General features: G+C 37.8%; 1 protein-coding gene across 1 annotated transcript; it reads right to left on the reverse strand.

Annotated features, from left to right (window-relative positions):
- Positions 1-4,750: 4,750 nt before the first annotated feature.
- On the reverse strand, positions 4,751-11,493 carry LOC148026702 (peroxidase 57-like). Its single transcript, XM_087691178.1, has 4 exons — positions 10,711-11,493; positions 9,921-10,109; positions 9,203-9,368; positions 4,751-5,701 (listed from the first exon to the last, which is right to left on the reverse strand). The coding sequence occupies exons 1-4, from the start codon at positions 11,071-11,073 to the stop codon at positions 4,860-4,862; spliced, it is 1,560 nt and encodes a 519-aa protein (XP_087547304.1). The 5' UTR covers positions 11,074-11,493; the 3' UTR covers positions 4,751-4,859.
- Between the last annotated feature and the right edge of the window lie 14,481 nt (positions 11,494-25,974).

The following is a 25,974-nucleotide window of genomic DNA, read 5'->3' on the forward strand; positions in this document are numbered from 1 at the left end:
AAATCATGTAGAAAAAGCTTTCTTACCTTCTAAATTAGCGGAAAACCTTTTTCTTTGTGTACCATCATAGTCCCACTTTACAATGGTACATGTAGAAAACCCATCATATATCAATTCTCTTTGAACTCCTTGCTAATCTTTGATAAAGGATTCTCACGAAGGCTTTCTTGATTCCTCTCATGATCCACATACATGGTCAAGAATTGAACATGATGCTGCCCATCATGACTTATTATTCTAGCATAAGGGGAACCATCATCGAGCCATTATCCATCACCTTAGTCTCCATATGGATTGCAGTAATATATGGTTGTCCAAGAATCAAAGGGTATGAAGACATATCTTGTATAAAGAAAATTTTCTTATCTTAAACATCTTTAATAGTCACTTTCACATTAGGACAAGCACCACACAAATCCCCTGATGAGTTGTTTGCAGCTCGAATTCTCCGCCCATGATCCATATCAGTTAGCCACTTTCCTTTGGAGTAGAGACTCATTAATTCTGAACCATGATCTAAGAGTGCAACACATGGCTCATCAAGATCACCAACCTTAACTAGAGTCTTTGTTGTAGCCCTAGCCCAACGATTCCTTGAATAATGGATTTTGTGAAAGACTTCAGATTCCTCATCATACTCAAATAGAATTAGCTTTATCTGTCTCAAAAATGGATTAAAATCCACCACACTTCTTGCATCTTCATCTTCATGGGCATGTTCCATGTGTCCCTCTTGTATATCCTGTCTCCCTTGGGACTTTAAGGTCTCTCCACTCCTTGTGAGCGAGGATTAGTAGGATCTCCCAAAACTTGTTGCTTGCTCTTGATGATATCAATGATCTCCTCATGAAACTCACATTAGCAATTCCAAGTATCTCTCCCAAAGTAAACTCCACCTTGCTTTTGAGAAATATTTCTTCCAACACTTTGCTCACATGTGTAGCCAATTCAACGTTAGATTGCAATTTGTAAGCTAGAGTTTTAGATTTACTTTTGCTTTGCTCATGCTTTTTCTCTCTTGGTGCATCGTCCACCCATAGGTACTTTGGGTGGAGGAACGTCATGTGGAGTTGCATCTCACAAGGTAACTCTGTCTCCTTTCTTCCACTTTCCCTTGTTGCCCTCTTTGATGTACCTTCATTGCTTTCTTCTCCTTTGCACTTTTCTTTAACAATAGCGTCGTTGTTTTGGCTCCTAGAAATGTATGCATACACTGACAAAGAGTTTACAAGATCATCCCAACTTGTTGTTTATTTAATACAATCCCCAACTTGGTGCAAAGCATCCCCAGTAACCTTCCCTCTTTCAAACTACTCACCAAGTTGGGGATGCTTTGCACCAAGTTGGGGATGCTCATTAACCTATTCAAACTACTGGGGATGCTCATTAACCTATTCAAACTACTCACTCATTTCATCCTCTTTCTTTGGTACACGTTCCATCTGGAAACCATATGTAACAGGTTCCATAACGGCTAAAGCATGTCTAGCCAACATATCATCCACAAGTTTTCTCATACCACCTTTTCCAAAGTGTGTACCAAGAGGTAAACTTGTTTCTCACAAATGAATTTTACCAACTTTAAAGAAGACAACACCTTTACTTAGTGCATCTTTGAATTAATCACAATCCTTTCGAAAGTGATTAGTACTATCACAACATATGCATCTCAAAACAAAACCTCCATGAGTTTGAGGTCTTTGCTTAGAGGGTTGTCCTTTTTCTTCAAGTCTTGAAAACTTCAATTGCAACTCTTGCATACCTTTCACTAACTCATCCAAAACCGAGTCTTCAACTTTGGGACTTATAATTACTAGCTTGGTTACTTGCTTCATTGAAGTAGAAGTTGGAACAACACTAGCCACAACCATCTTGTCCATTTGTTTTCTGTCTCTTTGCAAGCAAAGAAATAACATCTTCCACCTATTCCCAATCAGTTTCAATCCTTGTTTAACATCCTTATCTTTCAAAAGTACTTCAAGACTTCTTTAAAGTGCAGGGTCAGCTACATACAATAAGAGTTTAGTCTTTTCAACCTTAAGAGATTGTTGTTTCCTATTTGATAATTGAGAGTATTACGTTCAAACTCTCATAGCAATTTTGTAGTAGGTGATAGCCCTTTATTGGGTTTAGCAACCCACTCCAAGAAAGTCCTCTTGGTTATCCACTCTAGATCTTCCATAAAGTATTCCTCCTTGAGTGCCTTCTTGAAATTATCCTAATTGTTAGCATGTGCATGTTGTATTCCTCTAATCCTTGTTTTTATCTCCATAACAACAACCTGCTCAAAATTTACTATCATTTGTTGCTCTGAGACCTTGTTCAACTCCATCTCCTTTGCATATGTCTTGAGATACTTAGATACATCACGACATTCAAATAAATCTACCTTGTTTACTACCAATTGAAGTGATTTTATTATAGCTTCTTCCATCCTCTCCACATTATTGTTGTCGCATATACATTGCAAACTCCCTAAACATCTACACCATGTCTTTTTGCCCTACAAGACCTTTACCAATAGTTGGAGTGATCATAACTTTGAACTTCTACCCACCCCGTCTTGCGTCACATTCACCACAAAAATATGTCAAGATAATTTGTGCATATGCTGGGAAGACACTGGGTCAGTAGTAATGAATGGATAGATATATATGATGTATGCTAGAGAGATTCTTAAGTGAGAATTAATAGTAATAAGAGATTAGGTAGAACCTTGTATGAGAGCAGAGATAATGATAGAGATTACGTAGAGTAGAGACCAAAGAGATGAAAAAACACACATACAAGAGATTAGACACTCAAGGTATCCCAAAAGCAATCCTTGATTAAGAAAACCTATTTACAACGAGTCTCCCCTTCACTTGTCATGTTTCACCCTATTATATCCAAAAACTTGCACCAAACACTAGCTTCTACTCTACTACTCTCAGAGACAAATCTGGTTGTTTCCTTGCCTTCGAAAGGGGGGTTAAAACCCCATGATACCTAATCAGAATTCGCTTGGATTTCTCCTTCTCGCTCTTTTGTTCGAAGTGTTATTTGTTGCTTTAAAACTATGATTGTGCGTCGTGAAAATTCAGGAGCCCTTTCTTTTGCATGAGATCTCCAAAACTACCTGAAAAGTAACTTGGTTTTTTGTATGACACCAAACACTTCCTCCTAGTGGATTTATTGAACCCATTTTACATATAAAGAGGAGATAGTGGAGGTGGTCCACATATATGTTTACTTGGAGATGACATTTTTAGGTCCGAGATTCACTTTGAGAAGAGTAGTAGAGGATAGATTGACACAAGGCTATGTGGCTCTAGGATCGATGGAGAGCCAGTGTGCACACATATTTTTTGGAGTCTCAAACAAAGCTCTGACTCTTTGACACTTTGGTTACACTAGCACTTTTGTATGGGGCCCTCATATGGGTCTATCTAGCATAGAGGGAGTGAAGCAGGGAGGTAGGGTCCCTTAATGATGGTGTGGTATCCTCTATATCTAGACATGATGCCTCTTGTGGGATGTGGACCATTTTGGCATGGGTGGTGCACTTTGCATCTCTTTATGGGTGTGTCTAGGGTGGTCCCCCATGGTGGGGCTTCCAATTAGTTTGATTAGGGCTCCATAGTGGAGGGAGTAGTTGATGCTCCGTAAAACTTCAGGAGAGTGTGCTGGCGTACTTCATTACCTGGATAGTGGCCCAAATCCCTCTCTGAATAGGCATTGGAAGTGCCCTAAGATCTCATAGTATAGTGGGCATCTACATAAGTAGTGCTCTAATATAGTTGGCAAATGTTGTTCTATAAGAAGGGGAGGGAATTTTCACCATATCTACCTATCTTGATTCAGTTTTGGTGTGTGAGGATGTATGGAGCTATCCAATGATGCATCATATACCATGAGATGGGTGTGTATCCATGTATCTTGGGTAGACAACAAAGCCTATAGGGGGATATGTATAGAAGATGCTTTTTGTAGAAAGCCATTTTCCTTCTTGGATCCTCAGTAGATGTCACCCATATCTCAAGTTATGTGTATTTGAATAATGTTGATCCTAATGAATTGATCATTGATTGTCAATGCTTTGTGCCTTAAAGAACATGTAGAACTTGTGTTACAATGTTATTAAGGAAGTTAATTATAAAGGCCAAAATAGGATGGTAGTATAAATTGAATAGTTGGCTAAAGCATATTAGGTTTGTGGGATGGGAAATGCAAGTCGATGGAGAACTTGAAGACCTCATCCTTAAGATGGTGGACCAGATTAATTGATTGGATCTCTATGCTACTAGAGCTAATCAATCGAGACCATTTGTGTAATAGAATAGATTCCAAACTAGCATTTTTAAAAGGGGAATGGAGTATGACCACACTATGGTAAAGGGGGTTGAGGGGGCATATCTCCCCCTTGTTTTACACTCTTCTTAAATTGTTACCAAGTCTAGTGTTAGTTACTCTCGTGCTTGAGAGATTGCTAAGTGGTCTATTTAAGAGGATGTTAGGTGAGTGTTTTTAAGAAGAGCTTAGAAGTTTATGGGCCCTCAAGTTACTAAGTTTGGGTATTCTATGGGGTTTGAAAGGTGTTGCTTGTGGAGATATATTTGAGCCACTGTTGCACATTGCCTCCTCTAGCATAGCTAGGGGTGTGTACATCACACACACACACACACACACACACACACACACACTCTCTCTCTCTCTCTCTCTCTCTCTCTCTCATGCTTATTTGAGGGCTTATTATTACACAAGTTGATAGTAAAATACAATTTTCATTACACCACTAAATTGACAAAATATGTTCCTACTAAAAAGTAATAACAAAATGGGGTTTAATTAGAAGTGTGGTTGTATGATGTGTGTATATCTCAAGTCATTGTAATTGGGTGGTGACTATGGTGATGGTGGTGGTGGTGGTGGTGATGGTGATGGTGGTGGTGTTGCACATTTTCAAGGGTATTCTTTTTGGGAGGAGAGGTAGGAGAAGGGGAAGGTGAGTGAGTTGGGGAAGGAGGAGGGGGAGAGGGAGGGGAAGGAGGGAAGGGTGAAGGACTAGGGTTGAGAAAAGAAGGGGAGGGGGAGGGAAGTGGGGGAGGTAAAGGAGGGGCATTTGTGAGAGGAGGGGATGGCAAGGGGGAGGGAAGCGGAGGAGGTGAAGGAGGAAGATTTGTGAGAGGAGGGGAGGAGGAGCTGGGGGAGGGGGCCGGGGAGGGAGAGGGGTTGTTGTTGGTGCTCCTGCTGCTGCTACTGCTACTGCTACTATTGTTGTTGCTACTGCTAATGCTGCCACCATTGCTATTGAAGCGGCGGCAGTTGGTACGCACCTCGCCTAGAGGGGCGGTGGTGCTGACGAGGGAGCCCATGAGGGCGATGGAGCGGATGAAGGAGGAGAAGAAGAGGCGGCGGTTGGTGAGGGCGGCGACCATGGTGGCAGTGCGGGGGTCGTCGAGGAGCTCCTGGTCGATCTGGAGGATGGCGTTGCCGAGGCGGAGCTGGGCGTAGTAGCTGGTGTCGAAGAGGTGGGGGGTGGCCTGGTCGAGGAACACGGCCGGGTCGTCGCTGGACTCGGAGGAGAAGGGGTTGGGGCACACGCTCGCCAGCGTCTTCGCCAGCGTCGCATTCATCGACGGGTCAGGCTCCCCGGTCCCCCGAAAGCTGAACACCCTGTCGCTGAAGAAGCCGCACAGCGCCGATCCCACCGTGTGCGCTCCTGCAACATCAGCATAGAATATGAATGCACCCATATCATCATCATCATCATCATCATCATCGCACATATGATAATTACAATTTACACTAGGACTGTAAACCCTTACTCTTCTTCGATACAAATTCTCATCATTGAAAACAAATTTACAATCTTCACAAGAAAATTGTTTTCTTGGACACAATAAGATTTGATAGTATGCCTTTAGGGAAGTGAGGAGCAACGTTTGGACTCACGCACACTTCAAACTTAACCCACACCCGAACCACTATGCCACGGCCTTGTTGGCAAGAAGATTGTTTTCTTGAGTGCACATGACAATTACAATTTACACAATAAGCTTCTCTTCTTAAGTGTAGCGGTTATTTTGAGATGAGGGATCGCCCATTCTCATGGAACCTCAGATTTCAACTCACATCCCCATGCTTGCATTCACAAGCTCTACCAACTACACCATGCCGGGCCTAGCCTCACAAGGAATCAAAAAGGTCACTTTCCACATCCAAGAACTTTTGATGTTTCGAGGTCATTCACATGTGGTGCCAGAAACCCACCCAATTCATCCCTCAAAACAAAAGGCCACGTCTCACACCAAACACACAATTGCCTTATTGAACTAGAATGCTATGGGGGCACTTGATAAATTGGCAAAAATAGCATCATGTTTGAAAAGCCTTTACATGTTGCAAAGCTCCCTTGGTAGTAGAACATCATGAGCTTCTACAAAAGGAGCTATCACCATTGGAACTAGTGTAATACAATGGGGCATGGGAGGCACCTAAGTAGCTTTGTGTCTTTACTATATCATCATCTCCTACAAGGGAGGTACCTCATACCTACCTTATAGCTACACTCCCTATTCCTCACTACAACATACTAGATATGAGGCAAGACATTTCCTTTCAAAGTTTGAGAATAAAGGATTTCCTAAGTGGAAAAATACTTAAGACTTCCTATGTCATTAGTATGAGGTAGGAGTTTCTAAAGGGTTATTCAGAGTTCAACAAATGGGGCACTCCTATTGCAAAATGTTCAAAGCTTCTTTTAAAATATTACAAACTTGCATAGCCAATATTACATAACACTTGATTTTAGCTACTATTTTAGATCAATAAACAATAATGATTAACCTATGTATTTGTAATGTTTAACCATTCTAGGAACATTGCTAGTGGCAAGAGAGATTATAACCATGGAAACAACTTGTGACAGCTTAAAAGTGTGTTTATCTTGTTATAATTGATCCTAAGGTCACTTGAAAATTCAACACTGCACATGTGAGCTAACTTAGCTAAATAAATTAGATATACAAATCTAATGCAAGTGAGGTTTTGTTGTCCAAGTTAAAGAGATAAATTAATACAATTTCTCTTCCATCTCTTCACAATGTCCAAATAAGATGGCTAAAAGATGATGTCTAGAATATGGCAAGCAATCAAAAAAACATTTCCTTCTCATGGTGCAGTCTTGTCACATGTAAGGTCAATAGATATAGTGATCCTTTAATATTATAACAAACCTTTTTAATTTGAGCTAGGATACCCTCGAAAGTCTATCTATGCACTTCACTAATCTCTAATCTAGTAGGTTCATTTATATGCATGTTTTTCACAAGGAAATATAAAAATCATAGACCTAAAGTTCTTACCAATGGCATAAAGTAAATCTTGTATATTTTTGTGATTTCTTCTATGATAAATACTTGATGAATATACATTCAACATGTTGCCAAACTTGTACAACTCTTATTGAAGCCATTTCTTGGATCTTTTAAGGGACTCTATAAGACACCATTGAAATTGAGCAACAATTGTGTTGCTTTGTAAAGAATTTATTTATTTGGCAAAAAGTGTGAGCCACATGGAGAGGTCACAATCATGATTTATATGAACGAAAATGTTGAAACATAATGATGTGGTGCCATAAGGTGGGCCTCGATGCACATATGCATGCATATAGATACTTGGTGTATATGTATCTTAAAGTGGACACTAATATCAGCAAGGTACCAAGGTATTGTATGCATTCAAGTCCCTATGTACAAATTACAATACCCTAATAACTTCTAATAAAGAAAATTACTTTGCATAGATGGGTAATATGCATAGTTTCATCTTTACAATTTCATTGCTCCCTCTCTAAAATAATGTTTATTATCTATGCCATTTTGATTCGTAGCTTACATTGATTGACAATTGAAATGTACATACTTAAGGAGTAGTAGATTTTTTATTTGCAATGCTATCATGTCATTCCTAAACATTTTAAAGTGATCATCCATAAGAAGACTAGCGTATTGCACCTTTGTACAACTTAACCTTCAAGAATATTGTATGGTATACACCCATGGGATCAATTAACAATTTTCTAAGACTTAGTGGGAGAATGAGAAGGCATCTATGGTTTGAAGTGACTTCTTCAACCCCTAATTGTCTATAGGAAGCATCTTGGTCTCTTTTTGAATGCTTGGTTTTCAAGCAACAAACTCATAAAAGTTTGCAAGAATACTCTTATCTTATTATGTAGTCAGAAGGCATATTATGGTTGTCACAATTTAGCATTTGTCCTTTTACAATTGATGTGACTATCTACATTCTCAATAAGTTATGCCATGTAGAGGTAGCTATTACAATTGCTTTGTGAAGGTACAAATTGTGGCTTACTTGTATATGAAGTAGTAGAATTTAGAGACTTGAAAACACCTTCTCTAATTCCACACCTTTAATATTGGATGGTTTGTCATGAAATAGTGTTAGGATTACTAAGTTTCTTTGTTGAAGCTATATGCTTCATGTTTGTGGGATGGTGCTGGTGCCTCTTGGTGGTAGGTAGATACATTATCAAACACACCTATTTGGTTGTGAAGTTTGGCATTGCATTTGGAGAGGCATTCAAACGTAAGTTTTCAACTTGGAGAGGTCCTTTTCACATGGGCTTTTTGGCATTGAAACTAATGAGGTGACCAGGCTGGAGATTGGACTCTCAAGGGTAACCCTAGATGGGTGGCATGAAAATTTCTCCACAGCTAAGCAATGCTATTGCAAGGCTTAGGCTTAGGCATGAATAGAACCCTAAAAAAACAAATGCTAACATAAGGCTTAGGCTTGAATAGATCCCTAGAACAACAAATGCTAATGTAAGGCTTATGGCCAACGTAAACAATTGTAGAGACTAGAATGGCATAACCACACATTCTTTCGAATGATGACTTCTTGTAGCATTAGGTCTTGCTTTTGGGGAACAGCTAATAATATTGACTAACAATTTGAGTTTTAGCTCAATTGTTTATTGGGTACGTAATAATTTTCCCTTGCACGCGATGGAATACTAAGGGTGGAGTTTCCGAGACATTAATTATCTCCTAGAAACGCATGCGATAATAGTACTCAATGCTAATTCCAAAACGCATGCAGGATACAGAATGAATGAATATGCAATGGTCCCCTATTGATACCTGACAACAGAATCATCATAGATGCATCTCTCTCTCTCTCTCTCTCTTACCTAGTAGAACAACCATATCGCTGAGAGTAAGGCCTCTGGCTTCAAAGGACACTCGTACTTGATCAACGCTGAAGCTTGGAGATGGCAGGGAACCAGAAGCATCGGTTTCTTTCGAGACCAATCCATCTTTGCGTCCACAAGCTACTGGGTAGTTGGGACCTCCAGCCTAACATCAGAAATTTGCATAGTTGATCATCTTGAACAGTAAATAATCCATGGTTCCACTATAATATGCTTAAACACAACAACCAGTTCAGTACTAGTGTAGGTGCATGCCAATTGCATAGTTAATCATCATCATCATGAACAGTAAGTAATTACAGATTCCAATATGATGAGCTTAAAGAAGCGCCAATTCAGTAGTGAAGCTACAGATTTCAGTTGCATAGTTACTCATCATGAACAGTAAATATATGATGATTCCAATATAATGAGCCGAAAGACAAACCAATTCAGTAGTGAAGCTGCATTTTAATTGCATAGTTAAATCACATAAGCAGTAAATACATGATTCCTATATAATGAGCTTTAAGGACAAACCGATTCAGTTGTGAAGCTGCATTCCAATTGCATAGTTAATAATCATGAACAGTAAATGATTAATGATTCCAATGTAATGAGCTTCAAGGCAAACCCAATCCAGTAGTGAAGCTGCATTTCAATACTATAAGCAAAGAAGTGAAGAGAGAACAGGTTGGAGTAGTTATAATATACTCACTAGGACAATGCCGTCTCTGACAGAGAGTGCGATGATGTCTGCACAGGAAACAATGCCTGGGCATGCAGCCTCAAGGGCTGCCTTGGCCTCATCGATGATGTCGAATCCTCGCAAACTCAGATTTGGCCCTGCATCCTTCTCGGCCTTGTTGTCTGGGGTGGAGTCGATGAGGATAGAGGCATCGCATCCCTACAGTACCATATTATTATCAATATCATCACACATCACATCAAGAATGCACTTAGCTGCAACAAGAATATTAAGACCATGTCTTTGATATTGCTTTAGCATCAAATTATGTGGACAGTATTGAGATAGTAGTACTTGAGCTAGTAAGTACATTGATAACTCAGTCAGACTAATAAAATATAAGTTGCAGTCAATAGCAAGATCAGGGCCCAGACTGCAAGTTATTTGATGCTTGAAGATCATCAATTATGGGCTGAGTCCTGAATTTAGTACCTTTCAGCCAGCTGTTAAATAGCTAAGAGTACAGTGAAAAACGTATCGCACATAGCAGGAAGGCGGGTAAGAGTATATGTTTGATGCTTGATCGCTAAATATGGACTGAAGTGAGTTAGGATTTCGGCTAGTTTCAAGCTAAGAGTAAACTGGAAAAGGTGCAGTCACAATGAAATCATGGTGATACACTGCAGTCACTGCATTTTGATATTCGATCATCAAATATTGACTGAATTGAGTTACTACTTCAGCTACTTAGTACATTGAACATACAGTAGAGGTTATCAGTACATGCATTATGCACTGTGTTGCAGTTATCAGTAAGTACATTGATAAAGCAGTCATGGAAGAACATCCGTAGGAGCGCAGGTGTGATGGTGTCGTTGCTCGCGAACCTGGTCTGCACCACCTGCTGGACTATGGCCTCCGCCTGCGGGCAGCTTGAGCTGTAGAAGCCCACCATCGTCCCATTGCTCGACGGTCGCACCGACTGCAGCGGACCTTCGGATATGCGCACCCCTTGAGCCACATTCACCAAAAATGTACTTGTTCCATACTGCTCATTGACATTCATTACCCATATCATCATGTCCCCAATCAGAATCCATGCAGCCACACATATGATCAAGTTGCTGTTCATGCGATATCGGCCTGAGCCTGCTTCTGCTACTATTGCTCCTCTCATTTGCATTGCCTTGATAAATGTATATGCAAGAGCAATAAATTCTCTGTTGCAGGCTTGTCCTAATGTAGTAGAAGGGAATATGGAGTGGCTAATCAGGCACAAAGTGCATCAATGGATGGGGTTGTCTCTTCCTCGGGGGGGGGGGGGGGATTAATGAAAAGCTGAAGGATTGCACTCCATGGAATAACAACATTAATGCGTTTTATAGAGGTCTAAAGCAGTTGCAGTTAGAGAGGATAGCGCTGAGACATAAAGACGCGTACAGGCCACCAGCGATGGTTAAGATCTACATCAGCAACCGCTAATGCACAGCATCATCACAGAAGCGCGCTCTCTGCACTATTCAAAAAAATGAACTGCACAAATGATGTTGGAAGGATCGATGGAACCGATAGGCTAGCTGGCTGGATGGCTGGCTGGACTATGTCCACAATATGTAATTTGGTACTGGGAGTACTGGTAAATTGGGAAATGCATGTAACCACACCACCAAATAGTACTATTGTGTGGGGGCTTCTGATTGACCCTTTCGGTGGTGATTGTGAAAGGTGGGCCTTATTGGGGTTGAACCCATGGGCAGAAATTAGAATTATCATATAGCCTTCTAGATTATTTTGGGTTGAATTCATGGGTAGAAAAAGATAAAATCTGCGCGCATGTGTGTGTGTGTATGCATGTGCGTGTGCGTGTGTGTGTGTGTCTACATATATGTGTATATATATATAAGTTGTGCCCTAATAATGCTAGAATATGAGAGACAACCCAATTTTCTAAATTCGAAGGGCAATACTAAAACTTCAATTTCTTTGTGATCAAGGAGATTTGAAAGGTATGCCTCTCTTCTTATCCTAACTTTATCCTTATTCTTCACAGTAAACTTATTTCTACCTTTCTTCTTTTGAAGGATCAAACCCCCTTTCAAGGTTACTCCAACCTTCAAATTCAAGCCCTATGCCACAAGCTCGTGAAACCTTTAAAAATGGATTGCCTCATACATTGTGCCACAACCTTATAAAAACTTTTCGATTCATGATCTTCCTCCAAATGCCTATACCCCCTTCTTTTGTGCCTTGTCAAATCTCTTTTCATGGGTAGAATTATCATATAGATTGTGCCACAATGTTATAAAACACCTCTCTTCATGATCTTCCTCCAAATACCCTTCTTTTTTCCTTTGCCCTATCTCTTTTTCACACATCCCCTCCACCTCTCATTTAACAAATCATTCACGTTCCCAACCCCAAACTCCACTCATCCTCTTAGTCACTACCTGTACCTAGCTTGCTCCACCTTTTAAGCATTTTGCATATGCCAACGTGCAAATCAAACCATGGCATTAACTCAACTAGCCATTGTTTAGCTCATTTCAATATTACCCTCCCCTCATTTGACCTCCTTCATCTCAAGTTTGTATTCCTAGCGTACCTTAGGTTGATCATCCCTTGAATGTATTGAAACATTTTTACTCCATGTATACAACCCACTTTTCGCCTTTTCCAGCTCATCCCTCATTCCAAGAAATCATCACGATTCTATGTCACACCCTCCCAAAAGTCACTTTCCCTCGATCTTTTGTCCATTCTTTGAAATGCCACCTACATTGAACCACTATTGGTGGGTCTTCACTAGCTATGTACTCTTGGGTATTAGGTTTCAAAATAATTCTCTTTGGGTCCTTGGTAAGTCTTCCATGATGGCAATAGTAGTGCTCTTTTGTGGAGCAACCTATGAGATATTTACACTTGTAAGTCACTATATGCTAGCATAACCAACTCCATAATATGATTTATCAATTGTGAGATCCTTGACTTAGTGAAACATGATAAATCCACTCATGGATCCACATAACATATTTTAGTTTACATATGTATAGCATTGTTGCATGACTAGCCACTAGCATGTGCTATTAAGAATAAAAAACTAGTAAAATAGAAGAGATGTGCCCATGGATTGACAATGTGAAAATTTTCTATGCATGGACTCCATATGGAATGGGAAAGCTTGTGATATGAGAGATGAACATTTAGTGAAACTCAAACATACATGTCACATCTTAATTCTAGGTACCATACTTGAAAATCTATACATGTTCAAGTGATGTTGAATGCTACCAATGAAAGGTGATATTAATCTAAGTTGCTTGACTAGAATGTATTCAACCTCGTAATAATCAAGATCTTGCCTTACACATTGGCTATCGCCTTCCACGTGGCTAGGAGAATCAAAGACAATGTAACTATATTTATTAGAGTTAGTAAGACACTTTCTTGGTCAACTCAAAAGGCCCATCACAAGTCCAAGGTTCACATGGTGATGCTCTTTGATAAAAAAAATGTTTGGCTTCATGCACCTCTTGATACTCTTCCATGTCTTATTAAGGTAATATAAAATTGTTTCTTTATCCTTACATTCTAGTTTGAGCTTTAACGTGGTAGATTTAGCCCACATAGACTCTTGGAACCTCATTGACTCTTAATTATGAAGAATCCACTTCTCCATGACCATGGTTTAGAAAATCTAAGGCTTCCAAGTAGTCTCCTACCATGAAAGAAGTTTCATCAATTTCTTGAAAGAAAGATTTCAAAATTATGTATATTTGACGAACAATTAGGCAAATGTAAGAGAAGATGGTTATCATAGTGGTATTATGTTCAAAATTTTATGATCCTTGATAAAGAAAATATCCCAAAATGCTTGATTTTTACTTATTCTAATGTCATAGAGTAGGGATACTGGTATTGGATTCTTAGAATCATGTCATTTTCACAAATGACATGGTAGGATGAGAAGGGGTTGCCTTTATGCATGTGTTATGTTGTTAGGAAAACTTTCATAGAGGTATGTTTTTATTGCCATCAATGAGGCATCAACCAACAAAAAAAAAGCCTAACAATAGAAAACCCTTTTAAGAGCATTAGATGATAGTGCTTGTAGCAATCCTAGTGGTGGGTTGTGTGGGGTTGCTGCAACTCATAACCAATATTAAAATTATAATCTTGTTTTTGATTTCTCAATAGTAACTCCTAGCCCAAATGTTTCATCAAACCTAGAAACTTTTTAGTCACTCTACTACAAACCTTCAATTTGCATATTGTTTTTATTCCAAACCTTGAAACTTATACTAGCATCATTTTGTTTACTTCCATTATTGGGGTACTTCCATGTTGGTTTTGAAAAGCTATCTTGCCATTATAAATATGGGGACAAGGGTGGTGATATGTTTTGGGTGAATTTCCAAGATCACTTATAGAACAATATGGTATTTTATTGCACTAAATTAACATTGGGTAACTTTATAGGATTTACTCAAATAGATGAGGTTTTATTGCAATTTAACCAAAAGTGTGTAAATTCTTAAGAAAGAGGGGGACATTTTATCACCTCATAACATGTAAATAAACTTGTTCTTTCGATTCTTCTTGAATGTAGGTGATATATGTAGAGTTTCATATATGTGCCCTTCAAGGGCTCTTGTGTGACAAGACCAGGCAACACAAAACAATTATTCAAATGCAAAATTTAATGTAGGTATAGGCTAATTAGAGCTAGGTCACTCATAATTGTACATGTACTCTAAAAATTTTGATGTCATTAATAGATCACAAGGCAAAGATCACTTGTGTCAGAAACTAAGGTGGCCAAACTATTGAGATATCCAAAGCTTCTGTTCTCTTGAACAATCACACATATTAATGTCTTACATAAAAGATGAAATTCGTACTAAACATATGTGAAATAATTTATTCTATGATTAGCAAATAAATCTTCTTAGACCACATGAAATATGAAATTTATACACTTGAAAGAATATTTCCTAGTTTGTATCAAAAGTCTCCTCCTCTGCATGTCTCTCCTTTTCTTCTCTAAGCTCAAGGTCATGCTTTTAGATTTATACAATGCAATTAAATTTCCCTTGATATTGCTTTGATAGCATATATTATAGCCTCTCTTGCTTTAGTTGATGTCATCTTAGGGGGACAATTTTTTTGCGCAATCTAGAATTTTCACCTTATGAATTTAGCGAGAAAAGTTTAGGTTTTTAAAAAAAGACAATCATATTTTTTAAAAAGATAAATAGGTAAGGACACAATTCAAAATCGAAAAGAAAAATAAGATAAGAGCAAACAAAGTTAACATAGAATATAAACAAGGTAAGGATGAACAAAGTAATATTCCTAATTAGTAGATCATACATGTCATGATGGGTCTAATCCATAAGTCTATGGGTATTTTAGAATCATTTGGGAAAACATGGACCCAAAAAGGGCCCTTTAGCTTAGGAGTTAATGAATTTATATGATTGCAAGATATTTGAGGTGAGCCAATGGGAGAGGGGGTGTTGTGCACATTTTATCCCCTTTCCCTTTTTCCCCTTATAGGCTTGTCTCTCTAAGGAAATTTTAAAGAAAAATTCCCCCTCTCCAAAAATGGCATCCCCCCGCCCCCAAAAAAAAAACCTCACTTTATGTCATGTTCAGCTAAGAAAAATTTTTCTTTTATCTTTTTACAAGAAAGCCTTCCAATTTGGGTATTGTCTTATCTTCACTTCATAAATCTTTCATCTAATCTATTGTTCTATGCTCACAAATCTTTTCATCTAATCTATGTATTCTTCTAAGCTCACATAGCCATACCTACACAATCATCAATGTCTTCTACATAGCCCCTAACTTCTCCCTTTTTCCATTTGTATTTCTATTAGTATTCTTACTTGCTTCAAAGTGGTATTCCTCTCCTCCTCGGTAGCATTCTTCTTAGATTCAATCCAATGGCATCTAGATGTTTGCGGTATCCTCATGATTCAGTCTCTACTATTTTTGTACACAATACAAAGGAAGTCCACATCAAATGACAAAGAGTCTCAGCGATTTTTGATAGGATTCTCAGGTTTATATATAGCCTTTAATGATTGTGTCCATCAAGTTCATCATCATGGTGTACTGCAAAATCATTGGAAGGATTGATTTCTTAGGTTTCGGGAGCCAAGAGATGGTGATATTTTTGCAACAATTAAACATGCTAATGGTGCAAAGAACTTGAAACCACTTCTTGGGAACACTTGAGGTGTCCTCCCTTTAAATTGTAAATCATCATTTTTGTATGCTTATGATTTAGTTAATTAGTAAGATTTTATAACAATTCTTCTATAATTTTAAGTCCTTGATCTTACTAGATAATTTTCCTTCAAATCATGTCAAGGATTAGCCATTGAAAAGCTTGAGTGGGATATACAAAGCTCGATGTGTGAATGTGGATGATATAGTGATGATAGGAAAGTCATCATAATATCTTCTAAATTGCAAGATTTTCCTTTATAAACACATGTATATAGTGCCTACATTAGTAGTTTATATGGTTCTCTTAAAATTGTCCATTGTTGATTGTCCATTGGAGAACAATTAGCTTGGTAGTTGATATTATGATGCAATTTGCTTAGTGTAGTCCATGAGGTACATTAGAAGAGTAGAGGAAAATATTGAAAGAGAGCTATGAAATTGAGAATGAACCAAAGAATTAGAGCTATTTATATGGAATCTACCAAAAGGGATTAAGGGTGGTTCCCATGTTTTTTCACATGTGTGCCAATTTAGACCTTTCCCTTCACCTCACTATGCACCATGCTTCATGTGTATTCACTATCATATGTGTTTTTCCACCTTTCTCTATTATGTACATGAATTTTGTGCCTAGGGATTTAGTTAATGCGATAACCTTTGCATTCTCATTGATTGACTTAAGGAACATATGTAAACTCACGGGGGATTCACTAGTAGTAATAAGGAGACATCGCCTGTGTGCAAGAAATATATGAAAATACCCCTTATCTACCCCCTATTTATGGGACCATATCTTATAAAATGTACATTTTTTCCCTTAAATAACCCCCCTCTCTTACACTCATGTGGTACCATACGGTAAACCCTAGTGGACCCCCCCGGGTGTAAACTTAGTTAAACATTTCTACACTTAACAAGCTTGATACACTTGCCCTCATGTATCTTCCTAAATGAAGTGATACTTGACCTTAATGTGTTTTGTCTTTGCATGAAAGATATGGCTCCATGCCAATGGAATAGCACTTTGACTATAAGAGTATAACATATGCACCTCTCATGCAATGCCAAGTCTCCCACTAGATGGGTAAGCTACATAGCTTCCTTACAAGCCTTAGTGGGTTGTAACATAATCAACCTCAATGGTAGATACAGTCATGAATACAAGGCTACAATTAGGAGACCCATAAGATTGCACCACCTATGAAAGTAAATAAAAAATCTATAGTAGATCTCCTAGAGTCTACACTTCTAGAGTACTTTTTTTGTCCCTATTGTGCATAGTCTGCATGCCAAGCATGTGACTTGAATTACCCAAATCCTTCATGTCAAAGGTTTCATGCAATATTTTCTTTAGTGTATCCACATCCATGATTGATTTTCTTTAGTATATCCACATCCATGTGACTGATTTTCTTTAGTGTGTCCACATCTATTGACTAATTTCCCAATAATCAGCATGTCTTCTACATAGAGAATCAAAATCCTAGGGTTGCTATCCGTAATCTCTAATTAGTCTCACTTTATTATACCCTTGACATTGCATGAAGGGATTAAACTTATGATACCATTCCATGGTATCCTATTTCAAACTATGTAGGGTTTTAATATAGCTTGTATACTAGTTGTTCCTTGCCTTCCACAATAAATGTACTCATGCAAATATCTATGCAAGAAAGTTGTATTGTCTTGCAAATCTCTATGTAAGAAAGTTGTAATTACATTCATCTAAACAATATCCATTTATTTTTTGGCAATCGATGCAAGCATCATATGAAAGGTGGTCATCTTGAATGCTAGTGATAATATCTCATCAAAGTTAATCCCCTTCTCCTACTTGAATCCCTTGGCCATTAATTTTTCATTGTACTTAGGCAATGCATAAGATGGAGATACCTTCAACTTGTAGACTTACTTGCATGGTAGTGCATTGTTTCCCTTAGGCAAAGGAACTAACATGCACTATCACTTGCATGGTACATTTTCCCACAGGCAAAGGAACTAACTTCCAAGTAGCATTGTTTCATCAAAGAATCCATATTCTTGCATAGCCTTCCTCCACTTACGACTGCCATCCCTGGTCATAGAATTAGCGTAACAAGAAGACTACAACAATTTACAACTGTGATAGAGTGTAGAGATGGAATGTATGTGAGAAAAATTGTATGAGCAATATGATGAGGATGGATTGTGGAGGAAGGAAGAAGAATAAGTAGAGAATCATGATGACATGAAATGTACTTGATTGATTTGATAGTTGGACCAAGTACATTCTTTTATGGCTTGTAGCTAGGGCACACTTCTCTCTCTTTGCTTATGGGATACAATATATTTTCATACATTGCATGTGCCTTTAACACTTCCTCTAGCACCGTATGTTCTAACACCCCCCACTTGGTGCTAGCTTATCACCTAGATAATTGCATCTAAGGATGTACGTTCCCCCCCAATGGGTGTAGGCTTTTAGCTCATGCACTGTGACAAGAGTGTAGGTAATACAACATTTTAGAAAAGAGTTTCATTACATTGTTCAAAAGATGATGATTCTTGTACACATAGTTGACTTTTTTATTTCAATAGTTCTTCTCAATGTGTTTGAATTTGTTGTAGTTCTTGTACTTGGGTTGTCCTTTATTCTACTAGTCTTGCTCCTTGTATCCAATTTTCCCTCATATCCTACAAATAATTTTTGAAGATCCTTTCCTATAGAGTGAGTGCAAATACTACGGGGCTTGGTGAAGTCTATTGGGCTTTCTCTTTGATTCTACTTTCTTGCTCCTGTAAAATAGCTCCCACTAAATTGAGTTCTCTATCTAGTAGATTTTTACCATCTATACATATTTTTTTCTTGATGACTTTATTAATAGAAGAAGACGATTGTACCATTCAGATTTTAAATTAATTTATCATTGAATTTAAGGAGTCATAAGTATTTAAATTTAGCCTTAAATTTTCCATTAAGAGATTTATCTTTGAGTTCTTTGCTTGGGAGTTGAAGGTTTTTTCCAATTCATCCTAGTATCCCTACTTTTATAATCCCCGATATGTAATGAAGCACATCATGTGATAAGCCCCATACTATTATCTTGATTACTTTATTATTGTTTTTCTTTCCATTTTTGGGTTATTAGGAGCCTCTGGTTCTTTAAATATTTTCCAAAGATCTCATTGCATTAGATGGTATATGGTTTTCATTTTCTAGGCGCAAAACTATTACCTTGATGAATTTTTTTCAATATTTCAAACATTTTGGGAAGGGAGAGGTTGTATCATGATGACTCATAGAGTAGTGTGTAACTCCAATTACAGGGGTGAGATTGATATTTTACAATGAAGATCGACCGATTATAAATAAAATTTCTTGAGAGTAGCAAATTTGAGTTTTACAATGTATGATCTCCATACTTAGGGACAACCTTTTAAATGATTTCATGGGACATGTTTTTTGAAAAGACTTACAAGGATTTATAGGAGCATATAATCTCACACACTATATAGTAAGGATCATCATATTTAGTTTCTATGCCTTGAACTTACTATTTATCTCTTAACTAACCTTGTATTTCTTTTCTTATAAATAATATATTATATTCACGGTCCTTGGTTTATGTGGTAGTATGGGAGTTTGTTGATTTGGTCCACCCAAGGAATTGAGAAGTCTCGTTACCAAGCAAGGACTACATACATACAAGACACAACACTTGTGCATAAAAGGCAAACAACCTAATAGAAGTTTTTCTATGGTTTTACAGAGTAATTTGGCACAAAATAAGGATAGAAGAAGCAAAAATGATGTGCTAAAACTTGAATATAGCCTTTGCATTACAAATGGAAAAAGGTAAGAGATAAGAATCTTACAAAAATTCATGTGCAAATGAGAAGTTTTTACAAAGACTGGCCTCTAGGGAGAGGCAAAGCTAGAAATGAGACTCAAAGAGCAGATAATACAAGCATTTATTCGTCGCTTTGTGGGCTCAAAGAGAAAGGTTTCATCTTCTTTTCTAGAATTTTATCATCTTCATCGTTCTCATTCTTTAAGGTTGGCAACTGTATTATACATGGTGTTTGCATTGTTGGAGGTAGTGACTCCATAGGAACCTTGCCTTTTATCCATCACAAAAATTCTCTTTATGAGTAAGGATGCAAAGTGTGCACATCCTTGACCCCGATGCAATGGCATAAGCAACATATGATATGTAGTAAGGAGTCCTTAAAGAAGATTAGCATCCATATCCAGTGCCAAACACTTGTATTGCAAATCTCTTTTTGACTAGAATTATTTTCTTTGCATTCTCTAGATACCTTTAGTGCAAAAAGGGGGAACTTTGCATTGTTAGGGGGATAGTCATGGTAAAAGGTTGTAATCTATAATGCAAAATATATTATTCATCATTTACTCAAATTAATATAATCTTTCACTACAATAAATTGCAAGATGTAGAATTTGCACATATGCACATATGCCTTCTATATGACATGTATTCAAAGGATACTTTAAGAACCCTTTTAATTTTTTTTTTGCATCATTTTATATATCCAATCTATGAATTTCAAAGGCAATAGTTAAATCCCTTCTATAAATCTAAAATTCAATGAGAATATGCATTTTCATGGCCCCTTTTGTATAATTGAAATTAAAACATGGTCAACCACATTTTAGAGTGGCAAATTGTGCTTAGATTTTGCATTGATCCTTCATAGGTTGGAGACATGGGATGCTTGCCATCCCCTTGTGGTTTCATCCTTCTTGGAGATTTTCTCTTCTACTAGCTTGGAGCTTTTCCTCCCCAGTAGATCTTGAAGCATCATTCTTGGAGATTTTCTCTTCTACTAGCATGGAGCTTTTCCTCTCTCTCTCTCTCTCTCTCTCTCTCTCTCTCTCTCTCTCTCTCTCTCTCTCTCTCTCTCTCTCTCTCTCTCTCTCTCTCTCTCTCTCTCTCTCTCTCTCTCTCTCTCTCTCTCTCTCTCTCTCTCTCTCTCTCTCTCTCTCTCTCTCTCTCTCTCTCTCTCTCTCTCTGCCTCAGCTATAGCATGACATTCCTAGGTAGTTTCTATGTTCTGTGTCTCTCCAAGTGATTAGATAGATTTATACAAGAGGCTTAGGAAAGGGGGTTGATGAATTGACATACCAAACTCCATATATGCTTGGAAAAAAACTAACATATAACTACATATATACTTATTTACCTATATTGTTATGACATTGGTTGACTAAAGCATTTGATGGTGAATCACATCCTTGTGTAACATAATTAGGATTATAGGATAAGGTCCCACCAAGAGAGGGTATTAGAAAAGTGGGGCTATATTACACAAACCATTTGGGGAAATTTGAGGCTATTTTTTGGCCATGTAAAAGAGTTTGACCAAAATATTCCCTTTAAAAATGGGAGCATAGTAATTTTTTTTCAGTTTAAGAATATGAATCCTTCTCAAATGTTAGCTGGCTTAGGTTTCCTGTGCCATGGTAAAATGAATTGTTTCAGCTTATGAATACGAATGATTTCTGCACTTCACTAGATGTGTGATGCTATCTTTTGTAGGCATGTGCCAAATCAAAAGACCTCTACAAAGGCAAGAAAATATAATCATCGATCTTTATTATGAACAATGTTGTGCTCATAAGGAACTCTAAACTACTTCCTATATAGCACATTCATATTGTAACTAGTAAAAACACAAACCAAACTAGTAAGGATGCAAAATCTCCTAGTTATAACTAGAGAATTTTGGCTCCTTGAGGTTCTTCTAACTAGTAACTCCCTTTTTCTAGTTACTATCTAGAAAATTAGAGCCCTATCTAGTTACATTATATAGTAAGTTGATCTCTACAACCCGAATAGAGGGATTATCACCATAGTGTGAGAAAAATTGGCCATTTCTTAGATTCCTTTGACAATACTCATAATGCTTTGCAACTGTTAAATGTTGCTGAAGCAAGTAGTAGAAGCACAATTACCAAATGCATCTAATTTTCCCATGCATTTTATAACTCAATTGTGAGGGAGGTTGACCATAGAAATAAGTTATCAGGCTAAGAGTTGACACAAGGCAGAGGGGCATACATCCAAGAAAGACCTACAAGATCCAAAATGGAAGTGATGGAGCAAGGGGTTACACCAGTCTGCTATTGTCATTGGCAAGGGTATAGTTGGGCAGGTAGAAGTTGGTAGCCGTTATGAATAGACGCGAGCAACCTAGTAGCACCACTATGGATCATTGAGAAAGACGAGCTCAAAACATACCCCATAGTTATCACTGCCATTGAACACCATAGTGCTTAGATCTACCATGTATAGCTCGTAACCTTGCTTGTGCAGGTCCCCATAGTAGTGGTAGGTCACCCATTCTTACATGAGAATTGACAACAAAACATATGCCCATGCATACATGAGAATTGACAACAAAACATATGCACATATGTTGCATTGTACAATCCACACATTAATCATACATGGCCTATGATCCACCTCTTCCTCAATACTATACGGAGCCAATGTCTGACCCTCCAAAAACACTGAAAGCAAGAAAGAGCTAGTGCTACCTTCATAGGTATTCTCTATTCTCCCCCTCTCTCCACCTCATTATCCCCACATGCCCTATGCCAATATTTTTCATTTGCACACACACATAAAGGCACACACAATGTCCTTTATAAGGCATTCCTTATTTGCAAATAGCAATGATGTATGTTGTGGTTGAGATGTATGCTAGTGAGCATAGTGCTTTCAAGATCTATTGGAGGTTGCAGAATGTCCTAAGACATAATAACAACAAGGATGTGCCTCTATGCATAAGAAAATGAGAGCTTCATCAAAGGGGGGATGCATAATGAGAGAATTATTTTCATCTCTATTAAGGTAGGTGCATGTAATCCTTTGAAAAATATTTCAGCCCCTAACTTTTTTTGTGCAACCTACAACTGTTCATTAGAGCATACAGTCCCGACCAGACATTAACTTTCCCAATTCTAAATCTCCTAGATATGAACTCAGATGTCAGCCAAAATTTGTAGGACCCTTCCTAAGGTATAAAAGCCCATTTTGGATGCATCAGTCACTCACCATTAATCCTCTCCCAATTAAAATAGTTTTCGATATCTTTAGTTCTAGCCCTACTTGGCCACTATAATCTCCTATAGCCATATCACCCTCTTGGGTCAAACATCCAGTGGATAGTACACTGATATGGTAGAATACATGCAAGACATCCCCTTCAACTTCAAATAACTAGTATATCACATGAAATATACCAAGATCAAAGATCCACATCATTAATCCACTTAACAAACTTTTCTTTCTTTACATCCCAAACGTTGGTATCCCATGTAACATGCATCAATGTCTCTCTTGTATATTCTATTATCTATTTATCCTTGATATTATCCACATTCTCTTTCTCAATATCATTCATTCCTTCAGACTCTGTAGCATTTACATCTTTAGTTTGCATATATGCATCATCAAACTCTCTAGCATCTACATCAACAAACTCAGCATAATCTTCTAGCTCTTCTTCATCTCTTGAATCTCTATATCATCTACATGCTCTTCCATAGTTTCCTTTGCATCGAAAAACTCTACATCATCAATTTCTTTTGCATCCTATATGTCACGTGTTACATCTACTAATATTGTATCTATAACTACCATTAACGTATCTATATCTTCAAGCAACACTCATGATTATTCTCAGTCAAAATCTCTACATCCTCAGTATTCTCCTGCAATGCCTTTGTCATTGTTGGGGGTAAAGGTGCCTATGCCTAGCCTCACACCTATACATTGTAGGTGGTGAGTGCCCATCATTGTCACTTCATTCTTTATTATTTCAATGACATTTGAATAAAGGGAAGGCTGGTCACACATTGTGACTGTTGGAGTTTCCACATTGTGTGTGTGTCTCTCTCTCTTATTCCTCTTACTCCTTCCACCATAGCTCTTGCTTCTGCTTCATGCTTCCACCTCAAGACTCACCTCCCTTAAACTAGTATCAGAGCCATCTTTCTCGAGGGCTTGAGCCGACCCAGCATTGGTCCAACGTATGGAGAAAAGCTTCAGCTCATAGTTTCAATGGTAGCCATGGATTCTTCACCCTGATGTATGTATTGAGCTCCATCTTCTTCTTGGTGATAAAAGACTTGTTGAGGCTTTCTCTAAGCCTTCCCCTGGCCAAAGTCATCATTACCTTGGGATTCATTGTGGGCATTAAAGGCAGTAGCTACAATAATAATATCCATGTGTTTGAACCTATTTAGATAGCCCTCCCTTTTGTCTGATTTGACAACTCTTCCATCTCCCATGTGGCCTTTAGCACTTGGGCAATCATCCTCGATACTCCTCGACATTGGTTACTTGAACCTTAGCGCTCCCAAACTCCAGTCCTTGCTGTCATAAATATTAAACTTTCTATTCTACATGTCTAAATAGAGTTTTCTTAGACATTGGAGCTTGTATATGCTTCTCGAGATGTCCGTATGTTTATGTATTGATGTCAGATACTTAGGGGATGATATGGCATTGATGTGAGATGGCATTGGACTGTTTTGAGCACTCTTTTACTCACTTTTATAGAGGTATTTTCATTGCTATTTATAACAAGATTGAATGCGATTTTATTAGTGATAGTATATTCCTATTGCTCCTAGGTGCTTACGGATCAATTTGGGTGATGTACCGATGCTTATGGTTCATGTTATATGCTTGGTTATGCTTCTAAATTGCCTTTAAGCTCAGACTAGAGCTTTGAATCTTAACATTGATTGTCATTCACTATTATGTCTGGTTATTTGATGCTTCAGTAAGAGCTTTGCAAGATACTTGGGTCGGATGCTCTTGAATGTATGCTCCTTGCATCTTGGATATGTGGATGCCCTCCACATGATGTTTTGAGATTTGTTTGCTCATCTAGCATTTGATTTTCATTCTAGTGGGAACCACTTCTTGACATTTGGAGATTACATTGAGCTTTTGGTTATGCAGTTGAGCTTGAGAATCTTATAGTGAGATCGTGAGACTTGGTGACATGTACATGCTCTTGTCATGTTTTATATATGCAATTGATGCTTAATGGGCTGATCTAACATTACTTTTGGGATGGCACCTATCTTTGTCACGATGTTATTAGTGCTATATACATCTTGGTTTATTATGCAATGAGCTTCCATTACATTTTCTAGTCTGTTGTGCCTGTAGTTGGTCTCTTCTATTACTCGTGAGACCCACTCTATGCATGATAGTTATGCCTATGGGATGTATCTTAGTCAAACACACTGCTTCTTTTGGTGCCTATTGCATATTCACTCACTGCTAGAGTTAGAGCTATTTCATGGTAGTTAAAATTTGTCTTATATCAGTGATTGTGCCTCTTTTGCATTGATTCCTTTTACTAATGTACTTCATCTTTACATGTTGTAATTGCAATTTACTGCACTCTTTATGCAAGCAGTCCACTTCCTTTGACAATTCTTTGCATTGAGCTTGTGGATAGCTCATTACTTGGTTAGTATCCTTTGTTTTAAGCTTGATTGGCAGTGGTTTTACACTTAGGTAATTCACTATATATGTATACCCTCTATATTACGTGCGTTCAAGGCCTATTTATAAATATCATTATCTATGAATTTACCCTTAATAAAATATAACCATTTTCTATTCAATTTTTAAGTAACCCATTTATATGGGACCCTTTTGTATGTAAAAAAGTGTAAAAATAGTATTTTAAAAGTACCTTATGTTGAATTGACATGATACATACATATATTTATGACTGACCTCCTTGGGGTTTTATGACTATTTGCAATAATTATAGTAGGATGTTTTGACTGTTTGTGTACTTGTTTACCTTAATTATG

Source organism: Lygodium microphyllum, chromosome 13 (genome assembly GCF_053477565.2).
Source record: "Lygodium microphyllum isolate KBCC chromosome 13, Lygodium_microphyllum_v1.1.10, whole genome shotgun sequence".
Taxonomy (NCBI): Eukaryota; Viridiplantae; Streptophyta; class Polypodiopsida; order Schizaeales; family Lygodiaceae; genus Lygodium; species Lygodium microphyllum.